Source organism: Loxodonta africana, chromosome 16 (genome assembly GCF_030014295.1).
Source record: "Loxodonta africana isolate mLoxAfr1 chromosome 16, mLoxAfr1.hap2, whole genome shotgun sequence".
NCBI classification, from domain to species: Eukaryota; Metazoa; Chordata; class Mammalia; order Proboscidea; family Elephantidae; genus Loxodonta; species Loxodonta africana.
Window position 1 is genome coordinate 36,451,855 of NC_087357.1, and position 22,318 is coordinate 36,474,172.

The following is a 22,318-nucleotide window of genomic DNA, read 5'->3' on the forward strand; positions in this document are numbered from 1 at the left end:
TTCTAGTAAGAGTCTCCAAAATCACAAGGAATCGTACCCCAGGTCCTTGAGACCTTATCCTGGCCTGAGGTGCCAGGAGCTTAAATTCTGTCATTAGGATACCTGCTCTAACAACCAGCTAAGACAAGAGATCAATCAGGTCTGCTCATTCTTGCTCTTCAATAGACCTCATCAATTCTCATTTCACCCAAAAATATTTACTATGCCAGACACTGCTCTAAGTACCACCTAGTGAAAAACAAAAATCTCGGACTGCTTGAAGTAGGGGAAGACCTCCAATGTCAGATGATAGTAAGTTCCCAGAAAAAATGAAACAGGGAACAGAGGTCGGTAGTGCTGAGAGCAGGTGGTGGAGGGAAGGCAAGGGGATTCATTTTAAATAGGATGGCCTAGTAGGGGTTGAATGAGAAGGGCTGGAGGAGGAGACGGAGGGAACCTTTCATATATCAGGGGGTAGAACAAGGGGATGAAGAGTAAGAGATAGCGTAAGATGGGTAAAAAAAAAAAATAAGATGGGTAAGCGGTGAAAATTACAGTGTCTTGCAGGCCAGTACAAGGACTCTGAATGAGATGGGGAGTCACAGGAAGGTTTGAGCAAAGGAGTAACAAAATCTGACTTACAGTTTACAGCATCACTCTGGTTGCTGTGATGAAAACAGTCTGTCGGGAGACAAGGGAGGAAGCAGGAAAATCAGTCAAGAGACTGATGATAGCTTAGACCAGGGTGAAAGTGGTGGAGATGGTAAGAAGCAATCAGATTCTGGGTATATTTGAAGGTAAAGTCAACAAGATTTATTGGATTTAAGGGATGTATGAGAAAGAGAGGAGTCAGGGATGGTTCTAGAGTTCTGGGGACCTGAGCCACCAGAAGGAAGAACTCACCATTGGCTGAGATGGGGAGGACTTTAGGATGAGTGGGGGGTGGGGGCTCAGGAATTCTGTTTTGGACACGTTAAATTGGCCTTTTGGACAATAGATGTGTTGAGTAGGCAGCAGTTGGAGAGGATAGACTGAAATGATAAATGTGGGAGTCACCAGCATATATAATATATACTTGTACATATAATCAGACACGATTTACACAATCAAGCATATATAATTTGTATGACTGAGTTTATTATCTGCCCTACCCCCACTGCCCCCCAAATGTAAGCTCCATGTGGTCAAGGACTATGTCTGTTCGCAGCCAGCATGGTGCCTGGCACTCAGTAAATATTTACTGAGCAAATAGAGAAGTTGCCCAGTTCCTCCCTCAAGAATAGCCACAGCAGCCCATGCAACAAGAAGCAGATTCTCTTGCAACCACAGTGCCAAGCCCAACCAGCCCAAAACAGGGCTCAGGGACTGTCTACCCTGAGCTTGAGATTCCAGAATGTAAGTGGATACACCTGGCACTTCACAGAGTCAGATATTTGGGTTTCAGCCCTGCCACATTCTCAAAGGGTGGAGCCCAGCAAGAGACCTGCCTGTTCCACCACCTCTATTTCCCCTGCGGTAGCTGGGGGAGGGTTTGTATCACCCACTTCTAGCGCAGGGATATTGATCTACCCATTGATATGTATGGGATGACAGGTAACCCTTCAAAGCAGTAAATTCCCAAGTATTCTCTGAAGCCTGCAAGGACTGCCAGAACCTGGGGCGGGGGGGGGGGGGGCGGGGAGTGAGGGGAGTAGGGAATAGACTTACTGAAGATATATTAAGAATGTCAGACTCCCTGACTAGTGGGCGTCATGTCTCTGCTTCACCCATCAAGTGACTCAGAAGACAGAACTAAGGCAAAAGGTGGCATTACAAGACATAAGACTTCAACTCAATAACTTTCCAGCTTAAAACAGCTGCCTTGTGACGATGATTAAAAACAACTATAATGATCTTGTATAACTCGTTTCCTTTCTGAGATATTGAAATTGTGACCCAAGAGGTTTGATGACTTGCCCACGATCACCCAGCTATAGGCCCAGGACTCTAACTCAGGTTCTAGCTCCCTGTTGAGGGCTTCCTTCCATTACTCTAGTGGTAAAGGAAACATCAGAGCTCTAAGTGAGTGAGGAGTTTTATGCAATTTTGGAATGAGCCTTACAACATAAAACTACGCCCTTGTCAAAGAGTAAGTCGTAGGTAAGTTACAGGAATGCCAGGTACACACTGTGAAGCTAAGAAGGATTCCTCCCCTTACATCCAAACTTCTGTCATCCTAGAGAGTTCCTCTTGGATTTGGACCTCATGAATAAAGCTACTAATAGTGGGACCCACGGAACTGAAATAACGATACACTAAAAACCAGCAAACCAAACCCATTGCCGTCAAGTCGCTTCCGACTCATAGCGACCCTACAGAATAGGGTAGAACTGCCCCACAGGGTTTCCAAGAGGCACCTGGTGGATTCGAACTGCTGACCTTTTGGTTGGCAGCCACAGCTCTTAAGCACTACGCCACCAGGGTTTCCGATGATACGCTAGCACGTTAAAAAAAAAAAAAAAAAAGGTAGCTATATACCTCATTTAAACGTTTACACGAAAAATGCAGATGGCAAGGTTAAGTGTGGTTCCAAAAAATCCAGTGCCGTCGAGTCAATTCTGACTCATAGTGACCCTATAGGACAGAGGAGAACCGCCCCATAGAGTTTCCAGGGAGCGCCTAGCAGATTTGAACTACTGACCCTTTGGCTAGCAGTCGTAGCACTTAACCACTACACCACCAGGGTTTCCTAAGTCTGGTTAGCTTTCTAAAATCAACAAATATTGATTGCTTCCTCTGTACTGGTCATTGTGCTAAGTGATGTGTGTGTGTGTGAGTGAGTGAGAGACAGAGATACACATGGATAAGAATAAGGTAGAACCCAGGTCTTCAAGGCTTGCCATGTAGTTGCTGATTTAAGAATGTAAACATTAAAGTCAGGACTAATGACATGGAGTAAGTAATTGTTAAGTGGCATAGATAATGCATCTGCAGGAGTTCTCAGAAGCAGCAATCACTTCTGCTGGGGGACGATGTCAGGGAAAGTGTTTCAAAGAAGATAATGGGACTTGAGCTGGGCCTTGACGTGAAGAAGGCTCTTGATAAGAAAGGGGAAATGGCACAAACTGGTGGTCTTAATATTAGGGAAGAGGAGAAAAAAAAAAAAAAAAGGTCCTGAAAGGGCAAGACTTGAATAGCCCTGAAAGCCAAAGTTCTTGTAGACAGCAGGATGGTACACATTTTTGAAAACAGAATCATAGGGTTTGGAACAGGATAAATGAGTGACGTCCCTAGGGTTGGTGTCATCTAATGTGGTAACTCATGGTGTCATCCCCCGCAACCCACTGACCTCCTCCTGTACCAGACCATACAATAATGTTTTTTGTACTGTTAACTTGTAAATCGTAATTCCCGTGTATCACTCCTTCTTTTCCTTTAATTACTACTTCATTCTCCAAAAAAATTATTGATATAAGTTCACGAATACTAACTACCACAATATTGTAGCTAAATCACCAGAAAATTTGACAAAATCAGCTACTATAGAAACAGTGGCAGCAACAAAAACAACAGCGCATGCCTGGAGCCTGTCCAGACTAAACCACGTGATTCAAAGCATCATTGTAATTGGGTAATGATGACAGTTCTGACTGGAGAGCATTAAAACAAACAAACCCATTGCTGTCAATTCCAACTCATAGAGACCCTATAGGACAGAGTATAACTGCCCCATAGGGTTGCCAAGGAGCAGCTGGTAGATTCGAACTTCTGACCTTTTGGTTAGAACCCGTAGCTTGCTGTAGCTCTCAAACACTGAGCCACCAGGGCTCCGGAGAGCATTAAACCCGTTGTCATCGAGTCGATTCCAACTCACAGCAACCCTATAGGACAGAGTATAACTGCCCCATAGGGTTTTCAAGGAGCAGCTGGTAGATTCGAACTTCTGACCTTTTGGTTAGAACCCGTAGCTTGCTGTAGCTCTTAACCACTGAGCCACCAGGGCTCCGGACAGCATTAAATCTGTTGCCATCGAGTCGATTCCAACTCACAGCAACCCTATAGGACAGAGTAGAACTGCCCCATAGAATTTCCAAAGAGCGCCTGGTGGATCTGAACTGCTGACCTTTTGGTTAGCAGCTGTAGCTCTTAACCACTATGCCACCAGGGTTGTCCCAGAGAGCATTAGAAGGTTCAAAAAGTAAATAAGCATAGAGTTTTAGCCTTGTAGGCACATTGATACATGTAAGCTGGGCTTACAAAAAATGTTTTTGTTGTTATATCTAACTACAGGAATATTTTTATTTAAAACAATATATTTCTGCTAAAACACTCCACAAAAACTTTATAGACAGTCATTTTGGTGTCACCCCTCTGACAGTGTCACCAGATGTGGTCTGCATCCCCTGAACCCCTCTAGTGACACCAGTGGATTAAATTAAACTCCTTCTGGGGGACGACAGTGTGCAAGTACTCTGCATTGAATGAATGATTGAAGATGAACTTGCCTTTGGTGGTGAGCCAATTTGAGACTGGAACTGGATTTGAGGTGACAAAGCCTTGAAGTAGAGTGGGAAGGAACAGGTCTATAAGTCCTGCTGAAGGAAGAACCAGTAGACTCCAGGGACTAGCTGGTTGGGAGGCAGAGAACATGGAGGCAGAGAAAATCAGCAGGGAGACAAGGTACAAACCTAGGCAGCTGGGAGAATATAAGAGTAAGGAAGGGAAGCCGACTGAGGGGGAGAGATGGCAGAACTTAGTTTAAAAGATGTTGAATCTCCCAGGATATCTAGAGGATATGAACGTCTTTTAGAGAGGTGGAAGTGGGGATTAAGAGAGAAGTAACAGTAGAAGGTAACAGCACAGGGATCTTCTCAGTGGATAAAGAGTTGTGGGACTGAATAAGATTTCTCTGGCAGGGAGTGTCATGAGAGAAAAAACAGAATGTCAAAGGAAGCCACGGGTATGCCCACCCCTAGGAAATACCTGGCGGGCAGGTTGATCAGAGAGGAAAACCAAGCCAGTCTAATGCTAAGAAGGAAGGAAGGAGAGTTGCAAGTAGGAGACGGCTGTCCACAGTGAAAAATGCTACAAAATCAATTAATAGGACAAGTACATAAATAATAAATATTTATTGAATGAATGAAGGGAGGAAGGAAGCCTTTGTTTCAGAGTCAACTTTCTCAGAAGAATGGCTAGGATTGCCTTCAGGTAAGAAGATTTTAAGTTTTACCCCATTCTTTCTATAAAAACACATTTCTTCCTCCTCAAGTCATCCTGTCCACCACACAGACATCCTTCCCTGCTTCTTCCATGTTTTCCCCCATCCTCCTTCCCAGTTTCCGCACCCCAAGCAACACACCTTTGGCGTCAAAGGAGACAGGAAACTCCAGCTGGAGTTTCCACTTCATTAACAACTTCCCCTGTGGTTCCTCTTATATAAATGTTATGTGGCAATTGGGTGGAGAGGAAACTGGGTTCTAGCCCTAGCTGTGCTACTAACACGCTGTGTGGCTTTGGGCTAGTTGCTCAACCTCTCTGGGTCTGGGCTTTTGGATATAGAGAGAAGACGGTAGGTCTATCTGGAATCCAGACATGTTTCTAAAGTCCCCTTCAGCTCTTAAGTCTACGATTTTATCATTCTCAGAAGGTCCTTGCAACACTCTTAGAGAAGGAAGTGAGTACAAGCCCTGGGGAAACGGCGGCCAGACCTCTTCCCGGGGCGAATTGCCAGGATAGGAGGGGTGTACTAAGAAAATGAGAAGGCGCTGCCTGGCCCTCGCGGATCACCAGCGAGCAGATCCCATTCTCAAGGCTGGGAAGGATCTCAACAAACCCGAGGGAGATTCTCACCCCTCTACCCCACATTTCCTAGACCCCAAGACGGCCAGGAGATTTTAAAAAGCCCTGCGGGAAAATAAAGATTTCTTTCCCAGAGTCCTGCGCTGCTTTTGCAAGTCGGATTCTTGCAGACACGATCTGCAAGCCCGATAATGACACAGACAGTCTTTGGAAGGACTGACTGCTCTCGCCTCGCTCGCTCCGAGTTCTGGGGACGCCCGGCTGCCTGCGCCCGACGGGCAGTGGTCCGACCCCGGCCCGGGTGCCAGGCCAGCGGCGCCCTCGCCCCGGGCCCTCCCCTCCGTCGGCCCTGTGGCTGTCTGCAAACATTTCCTGCCCCCACCCCCACCAAGAGCTTCTCGGCTGGAGCGACTTGGTCTAGCAGTCAGGTCAGCGCTCGCAGTTTCCCCAACTCAGCTCCTCCGGCCACCCAGAGCTGGGGATGGCTCCCGAGCAGCCATCGGGGAAACCTGAGGCGCCAGGAGCCGTGGGTGGTCGCTCGAGACGCCGGGACTCTGGCAAGGAAGGGGGACAATTGGCACGGTGCCCGTGGCCCTGCTCCCTTCCCCGTCGTTACCTGCTCGCTTGCGGGGGTGTCCCGGGGCGGCCGGCCTCTCCCGGCGCTGTCTCCCCACGCAGTTGCCCATGCTGGCTCCTCAGCCAGGCCCCATGCACCGGGGGCGGCGGGGTGGGCGGCTGCTCCGCGCTCCTGCCTCGGACAGCGGCGTCCCGGGTCAACGGCTCCTGCCGCCCGGCATCGGGCGCTCCCCGGTCTCCCCCCCGGGGGCGCGCTCTGCCCAGCGCCGGCTTCGCCACAAACTTTGCGGGCGAGGGGAGAGAGGGAGGTGGCCGACTCCCCAGCACGGCCCCAGGTGGCCGGGCCAGGGGGGTCCGCGACGGTGCCCGGCCGGAGACCAGCTCCGCCGGAGGGGCGGAGAGAGGGGGCGGGCACCACCGCAGCTACTCCGGGCTCGCTCAGGGCTCCCAGCTGAGGCCGTCCCCCCGGAGCCTGTCACTCACCTGCCTAACCCCGCCCCAGCCCGGCCCCGCTCCGTTCCGCCGGCCCGCGGTGCGGGTGATGCCACCGCCCGCCCCAGGTGCGCATGTGACCGACGGCACCGCCCCCTCGGGCCGGGCCTGATTTTCTCATTGGCTTCTCGCGGGGTGCGTACCGCCCCCGGGGCCCACCCAGCCAGGTGCCCGCCCCATCTCCAGTCCCCTGGGAGCCAGGCAGAGAGTCTTTCGGCCTCAATGGCCCCCGCCTGGGCGCCCAGCAGCCGCTTTCCCACCCCGCACCACCGCCCCGACCCCAGGCCCCGCCCCTTAAGGAGGGCTGTCCCAGCCCTCCTTGGCACTGCCCGGCAAGGAGCCGGCAGGCACGTGACCCCGGGAGCGCCCCGCCCCTCCACCTTAGCCCGGTGATTGGCTCATGAGGCACATGCGCGAAAAGATCCGTTTCCTCCCACCGCCTACTTCCCCTCCCACGGTCCCTAGTTCGCGTCATGGCCGCCGCCGCCGCTCTGGAGGCGGTGGCGCCTACGGGCGCCCTGTGGGGCCTCGTGCACGACTTCGTCATGGGTCAGCAGGAGGGTCCCGCTGACCAGGTCGCTGCAGGTACGGCAGATGGCGCCGCGCGGCTTCCGCATGGGGCCAGCAGAAGGGAGCGGCCTCAACACAGGCGCCGGGCGGGAAGGGAGTGAGGAACAGAGGTGACTGTGAAAGACTGGTACCGAGGCTGGGTGGGGAGCACCGCGTGCTTAAAAGCCGTAACAAAACTGACAGTCTCCTGCATCTTCTTTACGCTCCTCGTTTTCCCGGCGGGCGGGATTAGGATAATCATTACCATTTTACAGATGAGAAAACTGAGGCCTAGCTAGAGGAAGAGACCTGTGCAGGGCCACGGGTTAGGCAGGTGGGGCAGCTGGGACTGGCACCTGGGTCTTCCAGTTCAGAATCAGGTGCTTACGCCACGAAAGCACGTTGTCTCTGGGAGGTTGACGTGAGAGGATGCTCCCACCGCTGCCTCAGCTCCAGTCGCGTGGGATCTTGGGAGCGGCCGGGCGGTGCCATCTCTGACTGGCTGTAATTGGAAAGGGGAGGAGAGAAGCCCGGCTAAGGGGGAGCTTGACATGTTCACAGTACCCGCAGTTTCTTGGTACAGTTCTTGGTTAATTTGGTTCACGACTTTTTTACGTGGTTTTTGTTTTTTACCTAGATGTCCGGTTTCCTGCATTTGACCCATTCAGGGATCTCTTAGTTCTGACAGCTTATCTAAGATTTGAATAAAACAAATTAGAGGAATTTTGGGAAACCCTGGTGGTCTAGTAGTTAAGTGCTATAGCTGCTAACCAAAATGTCGGCAGTTCGAATCCACCAGGCGCTCCTTGGAAACTCTAAGGGGCAGTTCTACTCTGTCCTATAGGGTCGCTATGAGTCGGAATCGACTCAACTGTAACGGTTTTGATTTGGAATTTTGAGACTGCTCTTTTAGAAAATGTATGTACGGAAAAATTATGAAATATTAGGAGGGCTTCAGATTTCGGGTTTAAGTAATAGAATACAAACTAATCACGTGAGTACAGATGAGTTTGTAACGTTTTTAAAGTCTTTGGAAATCTTGCATGTTTGCGGGAGAGTAAAGGACATTAACGTTCTCTTGAAAACTGAACATACTAACTTTTAGAATATGTGGGAAGCGAATATAGTGCATCTGCTAGAAAGAGTATTTTGTTTGATCCTTAGCAATATTCCACTTTCATTCAAACAGTCCACCATTTTTGAGCACATATTATTAACCGAACATTATGCAAAGCAATAAGAATATAAATATAAATTAGATTAGATTCGTGCCATTCAGGAACTCATATTGTGGTGGGAGGGACATCATGTAAATAGAGTAAGTGCAGTAGACATGAAAAGGGGCATAAGAAGTATGTTCATGTACCACGGAAGCAGCAAAACCCATTACCGTCGAGTCGATTCCAACTCATAGCAACCCTGTAGGACAGAGTAGAATTGCCCCATCGGGTTTCCAAGGAGTGCCTGGTAGATTTGAGCTGCCAGCCTTTTGGGTAGCATCCATAGCTTTTAAGCAGTACGCCACCAGGGTTTCCATGGGAGCGTGACCAGAAACCCAGTGCCCTCGAAATGGAAGCGTGAGGGAGCAAGTAAATGCCCGGTGCTGCCATTCCGCTAAGTGTGTTAGTGCTTACAACATTTTAACATGTACAGTGTGTTATCAATGCCATTTTTTCCAGTGTTTCATTTATGAATTTTTTTCAAACATACAGCAAAGTCTAGAGATTTTTATAAAGAACAGACATATCCCACTGCCTGGAGCTACCATTAACATTTTAATATACTTGCTTTATCATGTAACTGCCCATCCACTTTAACTGCAGATATAAATAACACTTCCCCTAAGTACTTCAGTATGCATATCATTAGAGTTCAGTATTTGTTTGCAGTATCTTTTTCTTTTACTCATTTCAACAAATACCACTTCCCCTAAGTACTTCAGTATGCATATCATTAGAGTTCAGTATTTGTTTGCAGTATCTTTTTCTTTTACTCATTTCAACAAATACGTATACTTGTATAATCCAGAATCCTACACTGTAAAGATAAAGAACATTACTGTGTCAGTGTCATTTTTAACTCTTTTTTCACATTTATACATTATGGAAACAATTTTTGATTTTTTCAGATTCAGAGCACACTTTGAGAAGACAGCTTGATAAGAACTGTCAAGTTATCATAAACATGTTCGTAAAACTTACCTTTTTGTTTATGCCTGAAAAATGGCTTAAACTATTATCTAGTTTAAATTTAGCTCACCTAAGATTCTGTAGGTCGACGTTCAACCATTTCAGGAGGTACCATATGAGCAGGAACCAATGGTACTGACGGAAGAAGTCCAAACTGCACTGAAGGCATTGGCAAAAAACAAGGCTCCAGGAGTTGACGGAATACCAATTGAGATGTTGCAACAAACGGATGCAGCCCTGGAAGTGCTAACTCATCTATGCCAAAAAATTTGGAAGACAGCTACCTGGTCAACCGACTGGAAGAGATCTATATTTATGCCTAGTCCCAAGAAAGGTGATCCCACCAAATGCAGAAATTATCAAATAGTATCATTAATATCACACACAAGTAAAACTTTGCTGAAGATCATTCAAAAGCTGCTGCAGCAGTATATCGACAGGGAACTGCCAGAAATTCAAGGGGGATTCAGAAGAGGGGGCGGGACCAGGGATATTATTGCTGATGTCAGCTGAATCGTAGCTGAAAGGAGAGAATACCAGAAAGATGTTTACCTGTCTTTTATTGCCTATGCAAAGGCATTTGACTGTGTGGATCATAACAAATTATGGATAACTTTGCAAAGAATGGGAATTCCAGGATGCTTGATTGTGCTCATGAGGAACCTGTACATAGATCAAGGGGGTATTGTGTGGTTTAAAGTCAGAAGAGGTGTGCATCAGGGCTGTATCCTCTCACCATACCTATTCAATCTGTATGCTGAGCACATAATCCAAGAAGCCGGACTATATGAAGAAGAATGAGGCATCAGGATTGGAGGAAGACTCATTAACGAACTGTATTATGCAGACGACACAACCTTACTTGCTGAAAGTAAAGATGACTTGAAGCACTTACTGATGAAGATCAAAGACCACAGCCTTCGGTATGGATTATGCCTCAACATAAAGAAAACAGAAATCCTCACAAGTGGACCAATAAGCAACATCATGATAAACGGGGAAAAGATTGAAGTTGTCAAGGATTTCATTTTACTTGGATCCACAATCAACACCCACGGAAACAGCAGTCCAGAAATCAAAAGACGCACTGCGTTGGTCAAATCTGCTGCAAAGGACCTCTTTAAAGTGTTGAAAAGCAAAGATGTCATTTTGAAGACTAAGGTGCACCTGACCCAAGGCATGATGTTTTCAATTGCCTCCTGTACATGTGAAAGCTGGACAATAAATAAAGAAGACCGAAGAAGAATTGACAGCTTTGAATTGTGTTGGCCAAGAATATTGAATATACCATGGACTGCCAAAAGAACGATCAAATCTATCTTGGAAGAATTACAACCAGAATGCTCCTTAGAGGCAAGGGTGGCAATACTATGTCTTACATACTGTGGACATATTATCAGGAGGGATCAGTCCCTAGAGAAGGACATCATACTTGGTAAAGTAGAGGGTCTGTGAAAAAGAGGAGGACCCTCAATGAGAGGGATTGACACAGTGGCTGCAACAATAGACTTAAGCATAACAACAATGGTGAGCATGGTGCAGGACTGGGCGGTGTTTTGTTCTGTTGTACCGAGGGTCTCTGTGAGTCGGAATTGACTCAGTGGCACCTAACGAGATTCTGTAACTACTAGCCCTGTTGTAATTTAATCCTTCTGATGAAAAGAAAAAGGTTGGTACAGAGAGGTAGTTAACATAAGGTTGAAAAGGTTTGGTGGGGTTGGATTATATATAGCCTTGGATTCTAGGCAGAGGGATTTGAATGACCTTGTGGAGGTAATAGGAGTCATTGTAGATCCTTGAGCAAGGGAGCCATACAATGAGTTTAGAAGGATTAAGTTGGTATTCTCAGTCTTAGATCACAACCCCAGTTAGGATTATGTGGAAGCCTGACAGTTTTGAAGCATCCTCAGAGTAAGATGTGCTTTCTAATCCTTCAGACAAAATGAAACTTTGTTAATGTTCTCTGTTAGCCACAGCAACAGCCTCTCCAAGTAGTAAATGCAAAAGGAGCACCCACTGATCACGTAGGCATCTACCGCCAACTTTGTTTTGCACCTGTGTTTCTGGTGAATGTAGGTGTCAGATGTACAGAAGGTGCAAGTTATGGAAGAGAAATGGCCTGGCTGCCTAAGTGGTTAAAGGCCTCTTTTGGAGCCCTGGTTGTTCAGTGGTTAAGAGCTACAGCTGCTAATCAAAAGGTCAGCAGTTTGAATCCACCAGCTGCTTCTTGGAAACCCTATGGGGCAGTTCTAGTCTGTCCTATAGAGTCGCTATGAGTCGGAATCGACTTGATGGCAAAGCGTTTTTTTTTTAAGCCAGAAATTCAAAGACTGCCACTACCTGGTCCCAGCCTTTGCTCTTGAACGTTGAGTTGCAGTCAGCCACCTTCAGTCACTATTTCCTGAGTGTTTACCTTCCCACTTGCCTCCGCCAGCTTCATCTAATTAAAGTTAGACCCAGGATTGAAGGCCCAGCTTGAGTGTAATCCCCCCAAGTGTTTCTTGATTACCCCAGTCAGACATCATCGTACACTTCAGAATCTATGTAGAACTTCTCAACCGCTCATATCCTGATTAGCAGACTTATTTCTTAGCCATTTCTTTATACATTTTCACAGCCTATCCTCCCATTCCTGCCACCAGACTCTCCTGGAGACTAGCATAGGTAAATATGCAATAAAAAACCACTAAGTGACTGAAATGAGATATTGAAGGAAGTCTCTGTGAGGTCTGAGGTCTAAGTAAGTAGGATTTGAAGGAGAGGGAGGACTCCCAGCTGACCCTAAGGTTTTAAGCCTGAGGATGAGGAGAGAAGAAGTGCTCTGTCCAAAAACGGGGAGGGAAATGATTTCGGACAGTGAATTTTAGATGTGTTGAATTTACACGTGATTGATATAATTTTTTTTTCCTCCTAGTTATTTGGATTTTGCTTCGTTTCAGTCTTTATTATTTTGTATTTTCCCACATTTGTGATTTCCTGAGGAAGCCACTATTCCCAAAACTAGAAGATTGTTAAAGAACAAAACATAGCCTGAGAAATGTCTGTGGCATCCTCAGCAGAAAGGGCATCTTGACAGCTTGACTGGAACCAAGTCCTGGTTGAGATTTTTCTTTCTCTCCTGCCCTTCACAACCCCTGCCCCCTTGGCTGCCATTCCAGGTTCTCAAGAGGCTGCAACTCCGTTAGACAGAGGTCTGATTGTGCATTCTGTGTCAGTGCTCATATAAATACTCCTTTGACTCCTTCTTAGTGCTTCACACGAACTGGTGCCCTGCTGAGGGAAGTGTGGGTAGTTAGGAGGGGCTGGTAGGCCCATTTTTAGAGAGCAAATCTTGGACACTTTGGAAAAAGTTAGGCCTGCTTATATAGGGAAAGGAACTTATACTTACTTTTTCCTAAATGCTACCTGAGCTGAGTTTTGTACGAAGCTTGAAAGGCCAGTGGGACTACCCAGAAATCGAAGTATATAACTAATAATATTTCCAGATATTCAGATTTCTTATTTGGGAGAATTTCAAGTATTGAGAAAACTATGGTAATCACTCAGAGTTAGTGATGGGATGGTCAATAAACTCAGAAATTTTATTCCTTTCCTGTGTTAACCCAGTCCCTGTTTATATCACTATGGTAACACTGAACATTGTAATTGTCATAGATGTCTTTCTCTGGCACCAGTCTGTGTGCTCCTTAAAAACTTCGTGTCTTTATTTTTATCTCCAGCCCTAATACAGTACCTGAGTTGTAATAGGTACTCAGTAAATGCTGGATAAATGAATGAATGAAAATGAACACATATGACCGTTTTTTAAAGAAGTATAGCGAGACCACAGAAGATGGGGGTAAATAATTGTTTTGGGGAATCAAGGAAAGCTTCACAAAAGAGTGTATATTTGAGCTGGTTCTCAAAGGATGGGTTGAAATTCCTGACAGAAAAGGAGGGGAAAGGGGCATTCCAGGCCGAGGCAGTATGTTTGCAGGGCTAAGGGTATGGAAGGGCTTGGCATGTTGGGATTTCCTGTGACTGAATGACAGGACTCAGGGTGAAAGGTGAGGTTAGAGGGAATTTGGAATTAAATTGTAAAGGACCCCAAGCCAAGAAGTTAGGTCTTACCTGAAGGCAATAAAGAGTAAATGTAGATTGGTGAGCAGGGAAGTAAGGTGCATTTTAAATGGTAATTCTGGAGAGAAGGTGGATGGATGGGAAGACCTTTTTTTTTTTTTTTTAATTGCAATAAAGTTCACCGTTTTAATCATTTTCAGTGTATAATTAGTGGCTTTTAGCACATTCACAAGGTTGTACACTGATCACTATTTAATTGCAGTACATTTTCGCCACTCCAAAAAGTGGAAGGCTATTTTGAAGGCTGTTGTTATAGTCTGGTTTTTGTTGTTGTGTGCTGACCCTATAGGATAGAGCAGAACTGCCCCATAAGGTTTCCAAGGAGCGGCTGGTGGACTTCAACTGCCAACATTTTGGTTAGCAGCCGTAGCTCTTAACCACTGTACCACCAGGGCTCCATAGTTTGGTTAGAGGGGATGAAAAGGAAGAGCTATGTTTGAAAGACATTTCCAAGATAAGACTCAATAGAACTGGAATAAGATGTTAGTTTAGCCTTTGTGAAAACATCTGTAAAATACTGTACTTTGTAGTTTGTTTTTTTTTTGCCACCTTTCTTACCGTTTTCCTTACTATGGTGTGATACCTTTCTTATTGCATCATTTTTTTTTTTTTTCATTCTGTGTTACTTTTGTACTTGATTTTTCTTTAATGTTCGTGCTGCATTAATTCCAGATGGGATCCTTGCGAAAGATATGAAGACTAATGGGCTCGGCCAGGAGAGTTCACCACATACTGGGATTCAGGGAGTCACATGCACATTGATGTCTCTTTGTAGTTATATTGTAGCCGATTTCGTGTTGATGTATGCTGAATGCTAAAGAAATACTTCTCAGTTATAAAGTTTGAGGCAGCCTATAAAAAAAAATTTTTTTTTTTCTTTATGGGTATAGGAATTATAGGAATTGGTAGAGGTAGTAAGAGAACTTCTCAGACGATAGAACTGTTCCATGTCCTGATTAGGATGTTGGTTACTCAGATGTGTGCTTTTATCAAAGCTCATCACTTCATACACTTCAGACCTGCGCATTTCACTGTTTGTAAATTTACCTCAACATTGTGTGTGTTTGTTTTTAATGAAAATTTACAGGCAACAGAGAGGGACCTATTAGGCAGGTCTTTGTCTTGTGGCACTTGAGATATTTCCAAAAATGGATCCTAGTCCAGCATCCACAGGGGACTTTGATGGTGTTGCTGGAAAAAGACGATCCTGTTCAGTGATGTCCTTTGCTGTTAACAGTTATCAGTCCCTCTGGCTTCCTATGTACAATTGCTAACTCCTTCTGGGCCCACTACTGAAATGAGTTTTTGAGTTTCAGCAGAGTTTCTTGGGCTCTTGCCAAGGGCTTCCAAAAAGATACTGTTTCTCATCCCCCCCCCCCCCCATGGCGCAGTGTTCTTTCATGCTGTGTAACCCAGAAACAGAGATGTCTCTTCATGTAAGTATTGCCATTAAGGAGTTGGATGTCGAAGCCAACTATTAGCTCCTTGGTTCGTTCGTGCTGTTAGTCTGGTTGCTGCCCCTTCCCCCACCCTGCAGCCTGCTCATTTTTTCCTTTGGCTCTTTCTCAGGAGCAGGGGGCAGCAGCTGGGCCTTCCACATCCTGGCACGAGTGGGGCTAAGAGTGCCTGATGTCTAAATTGGTGCCAGTCACAGCTATGAATCCTGGCTAGAGCTCTCCTTCTCAGTTTGATGGGGCTTGTCCCTGTTCTAGTACCAGAGTGAGCTTCTGCCCAGCTCAGCTCACAATTGTTGCTCTGAGACCACAGACTTAATGGGAACTAGAAGTTGAGGAGGTTTCTCAAGCCTCTTTCACTTTACCCAAAGTCCTGTGTTGGGAGAGCTGACTAGTTAATTAGGTCCTGCATTTGCAGGTAGGTGAGTTGGAAACCCAGAATAGGCTACTGAAGTAATTCCCTAACTGCCACACTTCAGCTAGAACTCCTCTCTGCTAACCAAACTCTTAGGAAGATTACTCACTTTTTACTCTTTGTTTTTCCCTCGAACATACATCCTAAGAAGCTTCTATTAGATCTATGTGAGTTATTGTTACATGCTAAAATTGCATTCTTAAAAATAAGTAATAAATTCACATGGTTCAAAAGGTGCAAAAGGATACATAGTGAGAAGTCTCTCTTCCATCCCAAGATGAAATGTAGACTGTGACAAATGAAGCTCACTGTATTACTGGCAGATGGCATATTCTCACTGAAGGGCTGGGGAAAAATGAAGTGGACCTAAGTAACTTCAAAAACAGTATTTCGTCTGGAAACTAAAGATAAAACTTTGCTCATTGATTTGTTTCTCACAGGGTAGGGGTTAACAATTCTGGAAGTACTTTACAGCTATACAAGTGTTGAACAAATAATAAATGGTAGATAATGAGAACCATGTTTCTCACTGTCAGAGAAAAAAATTACAAATAAGCAAGGGGGAAGGCCAGAATGAGCCCTGTGGTATTGGATTAGAGTTGGAGACTTTGATGTGAACTTATATTTAGTTTAGTATATATATATATATATATATATATATATATATATATGTGAAGAGATACAGAAGTAATGATAGATATGTGTGTGTGTATACATAGGTTAGTATTTAAAAAAAAAAAACCCCAGTTGCTGTCAAGCTGATACTGACTCATGGCAGCCCCCTGTGTGTCAGAGTAGAACTGTGCTCCATAGAGTTTTCAAAGCTGTGACCCTTCAGAAGTACATCGCCTCTGGGTAGGTTCAAACTGCGAATCTTTTGGTTACTAGTCAAGCACTTAACCATCTGCGCCACCCAGGGACTCTTATGGGTTGTATACATGCATGTATTTCTCAGTTCTTTCTGCTGAAAGGGCCTAGCTAGAAGCAGTGATACCCCAATTGAACTGAGCACATCCACACCCAGATCTTAGTTTCTAAGTATCATTTTCCAGTAAAAGGAACTAGGATTTCTTAGAGAAAAGGTAGGGGAATTACAGGATGACCCTGTAGCATTTTGTAGTGCTAGAAAGTAAGAAAGTGCTCAAGAAAGGGTAGGGGCATGTCAGAGAGATACAGGAACCAACCTAAAAAAAGGTCCCAGTGACCAAAGCTAGAACAATTTGAGCAACAAAATAAATAGCATAGTATTGGGTTTATAACCCAGAGTATAAAATAAATATACATGAGTCTGTTCTGATTGATTTAAATGATTGGACAAAGGGGGAAGAAGAGACAAACCTTCCTTAAGAAATTCCAAATAATATATGTAGATACCGCTCCCTCCAGGAGGTGGAGCTTAATCTCCCTCTTGAGTATGGACTGGACTTGGTGACATTTCCAAAGAAAAGTATGGCAGGGGAAAAATAGTAACATTATAGCCGAGAGAACTGGCAGACACTACCTTAACCAAGTGATCAAAGTTAACACTACCAGTGAAAGCTAAGTCATGTCGATATCTGTATCCCTGATATGATATGATGAGAAAGGCATTTCAACTCTGCTCTTAATCCCAAAAACCTATAACCCCAGTCTAAACATGAGGAAACATCAGACAAACTTAAAAAAGAGGGGCATTCTATTAAATATTTCTTTAAAACTATCAAAGTCATGAAAAACAAGGAGACTTGAGAAACTTTCATAGACCAGAGGAGACTAAGGATTCGTGATGGCTAATTGCAGTACGCAATCCTCGACTGGATCCTGAAACAGAAAAATGGTATTAGTGGAAAAACTGGTGAAATGCAAATAAAGTCTAGAGTCTCCGTAATAGTAATGGCAATGTTAATCTCTCAGTTTTGACAAATGTACCCTGTAAGATGTTAACATTAGAGGAAACTAGGTGAAGGGTATCTGGGAACTCTCTGTACTAGATTTGCAATTTTACTGTAAATCTAAAGTTATTCAAAATAAAAACTTTTTTTTTTTAAGTTTCTGAACCCCATAGCTATCCAGTGTTTCTTCCTGGAGGCAACCACTGTTACTTGTTGTGTACTGTTAAGTGGATTCCACTCATAGTGACCCTCTAGGACAGGGTAGAGCTGGCCCATAGAGTTCCCTAGGCTGTAATCTTTACAGGAGCAGGTGGCCAGGTCTTTTCTTCCATGGAGCCGCCGCTAGGTGAGTTCGAACGGCCAACCTTTTGGTTAGCAGCTGAGTGCTTAACCATTGCACACCATCAGGTCTCCTTGTGTATATGTGGTATGTATATATGTGTGTGTATATATATAATTTTTTTTAATTTCAGAATATTAATTTTGTCTGTAGCCACCTTAACAAAATATTTCATTGTTTGAATCATGATTCCAGTTTTTTCTTTGGATTTTCCAGGTATACATTGTATCATTACAAATGATACATTTACTTCCTTTTCCATTTTTATATTTGCAGCTGTGTGTTTGAAGGGTTATAGTAATGTGTAGGAGGGGCTCTTGGCATAGTAGCCCTGTGACACAAAGCCTAGGGTAGACAGGAAACATTTATGATTAGAGCCATTGAGCCCTGTGGTAACTTTTTTTCCCTTCTTTCTTTCTTTTATCTTCTCTAGATGTGAAATCTGGCAGCTACACAGTGTTGCAAGTGGTGGAAGCCCTTGGGTAAGAGCCTCTGCCTTAGAATGCTCTTCTCCAGCCCTTCCTGTGTGCTCTGAAAAGGTCATGGCCCCTAACGCAGTGTTGGGGAGCCCAGAGCTTGTAGGCCACGTCAGCTCCTGGCTCAGCCCACAGGTTTGGGGTGAGGTGGGTGGTTGAAGGCCATCAGCTGTTATTTAGTCAGAGCTAGGATTCTGCCTGTGATACTTTAGGCCTGCCCATCCCTGTGAGGTTCTAGTCAGCCTGGATCTGACTCATACAAGCTTTGGGCCTTGCCTGGGGAGTTAGTTGCCAGGTGGTTGACCCTGCACCAGACCCGCACTAAAGGAAGAGCCTTGAGAAAACACCTGAAAGATTAGTGTTATAACCAGGTGACCAGGTGTTCCGAGCACAAAAAGAAATACGTGCTTATAGTCTAATGCCTCCTTTCCTCATATTTCACAATTGGTAAACCATTTAAATTGACAGGTCTTTTATTAGCAAGGTTATTAACTATCACAGGCAGCATGTCTTCTGAAACAGAGAAAGCTGGATATTTGTTGGGGTTGTGGGGCAAGGAGGAGCTCTGGTAGCACAGTGGTTAAAGTGCTTGGCTGCTAACCAAAAGGTCAGTGGTTCGAACCCACCAGTTGTTCCTCAGGAGAAAGATGTGGTGGTCTGCTTCTGTAAAGATGTACAGCCTTGGAAACCCTGTGGAGCAGTTTTACTCTGTCCTGTAGGGTCACTGTGAGTCAGAATCAACTTGATGGCAATGAATTTGGCACAGTGGTTAAGTGCTTGGCTGCTAACTGAAAGTTTGGCAGTTCGAACCCACCAGATGTTCCTTGAGAGAAAGATGCGGCAGTCTGCTTCTGTAAAGATTATAGCCTTGGAAACACTGTGGGGCAGTCCTACTCTGTCCTGTTGGGTTGCTTTGAGTCAGAATTGACTGGATGGCAACAAGTTTGGGTTTTTTTGTTTGGGGGAGAAGCGAGGTCACTGTTACGCGTTTTTCTCATAGAAGAGACCTACTCCCATTGCTGTGGCTTAGGTTCATTTTTTTAAATAACATCTTTGAGATATATAATTCACATACTTTAAAGTTTACCATTTTAAAATGTATAACTCAATGGCTTTTAGTATATTGAAAAATTCTTGCAACCACCATCATAATCAATTTTAGAACATTTTCATTACCCTAAAAAGAAATGTCATGCCCATTAGCAGTCACTTCCATTCCCCCGTCTCTCCAGCCCCTGACAACCACTAGTCTGCGTTCTATCTCTATGGATTTGCCTATTCTGGATGTTTCATATAAATGGAATCATGTAATATGTGTCCTTTGTGTCTGGCTTCTTTCACCGGGCATAATGTTTTTAAGGTTCGTCCATGTTTTAGCACGTATCAGTACTTAATTTCTTTTTATTGCCAAACAGTATTCCATTGTATGGATATATATATCACATTTTGATTAACCATTCATTAGTCAGTAGACATTTGGGTTGTTTCCACTTTTTGGTCATTCCAAACAATGATGCTATGAACCTTTGTGTGCCTCGGTCCATTTTTAAATGTTCAAAATGCACTTTTCTACTTCCTGAGCAGAGGCCTATTGACAAGTTCCTATCCTAAGGATCTTATCAAAAGCGGTCTTATTTTTGCCTTATTACTCTTAATTATATATACCCTATCCTTGTGCCTTAACTCAAATGGCCAAGTCTCCTCCAGAAATCTTCTATTTCCTACTTGTTCCTGCTTAGATTCCTTCCAGTATGTTTAAGTGTAATCTCTGTAAAATTATTCTGGAGATAAATCATCTCCCTGTTACTTGGTCCAGCTTTTCCCATATTAATAATCCTAAACCATTAAAACCTGTATTCTGGCCATCTCACTCTGTAACCCTCCAATTATGAAGTTGTTTTCCTAGGACCTTGGTGGTTGCTCCCAGTATTTTTTTTTCTTAGCAGTAATTTACAAAAATGTGTTTATTCTCCTGTTTTGGTAGAAACTGCAGCTGCCAGTCATCTCTCAAGCCCTGTGGGTAGCTGCTAAGCTCTGTTTCAGAGGAATGTCACAATCATACCACTGGGGAGAAAGTAAGCACAGTGCCCACTAGGTGCCATGCTTGGTGTGCCTGGAGACAGAAACTTGTGTTGGCTGTAGTGTCACGTGCCTCTAAGGATGCCAGATCAGTCTGTGGATCGGTGTTGTAGGTTTCTGTCCTTACTAGTATCTGTAATGCCAGGTATCCCCGAAGCATCTTCCTGGGCTGTTTTTACTCCTTTAATACCAGACTTTGCTTCCATGGCCAGGGGGTGAGCGTGACTAATTGCAAAATATTTGTTCCTTCAAAGGTTTGGACTGGGTAATGGCAGGCTCTCTCTATCCTACTTTCCCCCAGGTCCTCTCTAGAAAATCCAGAACCCCGAACTCGGGCACGAGGAATCCAGCTTTTGTCACAGGTGCTACTCCACTGTCACTCCCTGCTCCTGGAAAAGGAAGGTACTGGCATCACTAGTAAGGAGTGTCTTCTGGATACTGAGCCAAGGCCTCCCATTCTGTTCAAACCAACTTTGTAGGGAGGGCAGGAGGTATCTGGGAACTACCAATTCAAGGTCTTTATTCTTCACTGGTAGTATATGTGGCAGAGGTGATTAGAATTGAGACAAAAGGCACATGGTTTTCAAATGTAGCCTTAGACCAGTTTCTTCAGTGGGTATTCCCATATTTGTAAAACGGGCAAAGTAGTATTTCTTAGATGAAAAGGGAAGGTAATGAAATATCAAAGTTCTTTGAAATCCTAAAGAAAAAAAGCTGCCAACTTATTCATCTTCTATAACAGAGGTAGGTCTGTTTTTATCAGCAAAGCTTTACTAGAGCCCAGCCACACTCATTTATTTACCTATTATCTATGGCTGTTTTTATGTTAACAGCAGCAGCAGAACTGAGTAGGTGCTTAGTTGTGACGGAGACCATACGTCCTGAAAGCCTAAAGTATTTACTGTCCAGCTCTTGAAGAAAAAGTTTGCCAACCTCTGTTCTATAGAAAGGTGGTTCTGGAGCAGAGAATGGGTTTAACCATAGACCCATGTAAGAAAGGAGCATAAGAGATGTTAACCTATTTGCTGACTGAGCAATTCAAGCCACCCACAAATGGGAGGGGACCCAGGCAGACATGGGACATAGCTCTTGGTGAAAGAGAAAATTTTGTAGTGAAGCCAAGGCAGGAACACCCCTTACAAGCTCAGGGAAGGCCCACCAGCGCCCCCCCGACCCCAAGCCCATGTTAACTAATGGCTGACTTTGGTTTGTGCAGTGGTGCACCTGATCCTATTCTATGAGAACCGGCTGAAGGACCATCATCTTGTGATCCCATCTGTCCTGCAGGGTCTGAGGGCGCTCGTGAGTTCTCCTTTTCTTTCGTTACCTAACCATGTTCATGGGAACTCTTGTCTGGTGAATTTTCTCCTTGTCCTTTGCGGGTGAGGCTTCAGGTGCTGAGAGACAGATGCCCAAACGGGGGACTAAATTAGTGTCAACCAGCACCACTTCTGTTTTTACGTAGAAAAGTAGATGTTATGGGGGGCTGGAATTCACAGCCAAACTGTAAGGAGCTATAGTGAGCCTAAGGACCAAGTTTCTTCCTGTTGGCACATCTTCCTGAACCAGTGTATTGTGTGTCCCATTATAGCTAATTAAGTCTGTATAGAGGCTGTGCTAGAGAATTCCTTTGGTGTTCACATATCTCGTCTTCTCCCACAGAGCATGTGTGTGGCCTTGCCTCCAGGGCTGGCTGTCTCTGTGCTTAAAGCCATCTTCCAGGAGGTACACGTACAGGTGAGTAATAACAGCCACACTGGCATTTCCCTCTATCTCCTGCCCCTTGACATAACTAGAAATAGATGGCAAAAGATCGCTTTCAAAGTTCTGAACTTTTTGAGGTCTTTTGACTGTTTAGGCTATTCTTTGTTAGTATATAAGGAGAGGAGCCCTGGTGCACAGTGGTTAAGAGCTCAGCTGTTAACCAAAAGGTCAGCAGTTCAAATCCACCAGCTGCTACTTGGAAACCCTACGGACGCAGTTCTACTCTGTCCCATAGAG

At 44.8% G+C, this 22,318-nt stretch overlaps 2 protein-coding genes across 9 annotated transcripts in view; one reads left to right on the forward strand and one right to left on the reverse strand.

Moving 5' to 3' along the window:
• Positions 1-6,788, reverse strand: part of UBTD1 (ubiquitin domain containing 1) — a 62,962-nt gene extending 56,174 nt beyond the window's left edge. The window contains exons 1-2 of one of the 3 annotated variants that reach the window (XM_064269500.1): positions 883-1,579; positions 622-660 (exon numbers count right to left, since the gene is read on the reverse strand). Coding sequence is in view for 1 of the 3 variants with exons in the window: in XM_003409201.4 (XP_003409249.1) it covers positions 6,374-6,443 (70 nt within the window). In the remaining 2 variants the exon portion in view is untranslated. Of the gene's footprint in view, positions 1-621; positions 1,580-6,373 lie in introns of those variants that run through there. The other 2 variants (XM_064269499.1, XM_003409201.4) reach the window with 2 other exon arrangements.
• A 474-nt stretch (positions 6,789-7,262) lies between these two features.
• Positions 7,263-22,318, forward strand: part of MMS19 (MMS19 homolog, cytosolic iron-sulfur assembly component) — a 33,953-nt gene continuing 18,897 nt past the window's right edge. The window contains exons 1-5 of one of the 6 annotated variants that reach the window (XM_023546853.2): positions 7,263-7,410; positions 18,196-18,244; positions 20,619-20,719; positions 21,534-21,619; positions 21,980-22,054. In XM_023546853.2, coding sequence (XP_023402621.1) covers positions 7,299-7,410; positions 18,196-18,244; positions 20,619-20,719; positions 21,534-21,619; positions 21,980-22,054 — 423 coding nt within the window. In that variant the 5' untranslated portion in view covers positions 7,263-7,298. Of the gene's footprint in view, positions 7,411-7,442; positions 11,091-18,195; positions 18,245-20,618; positions 20,720-21,533; positions 21,620-21,979; positions 22,055-22,318 lie in introns of those variants that run through there. The other 5 variants (XM_003409202.3, XM_064269495.1, XM_023546856.2 and 2 more) reach the window with 5 other exon arrangements.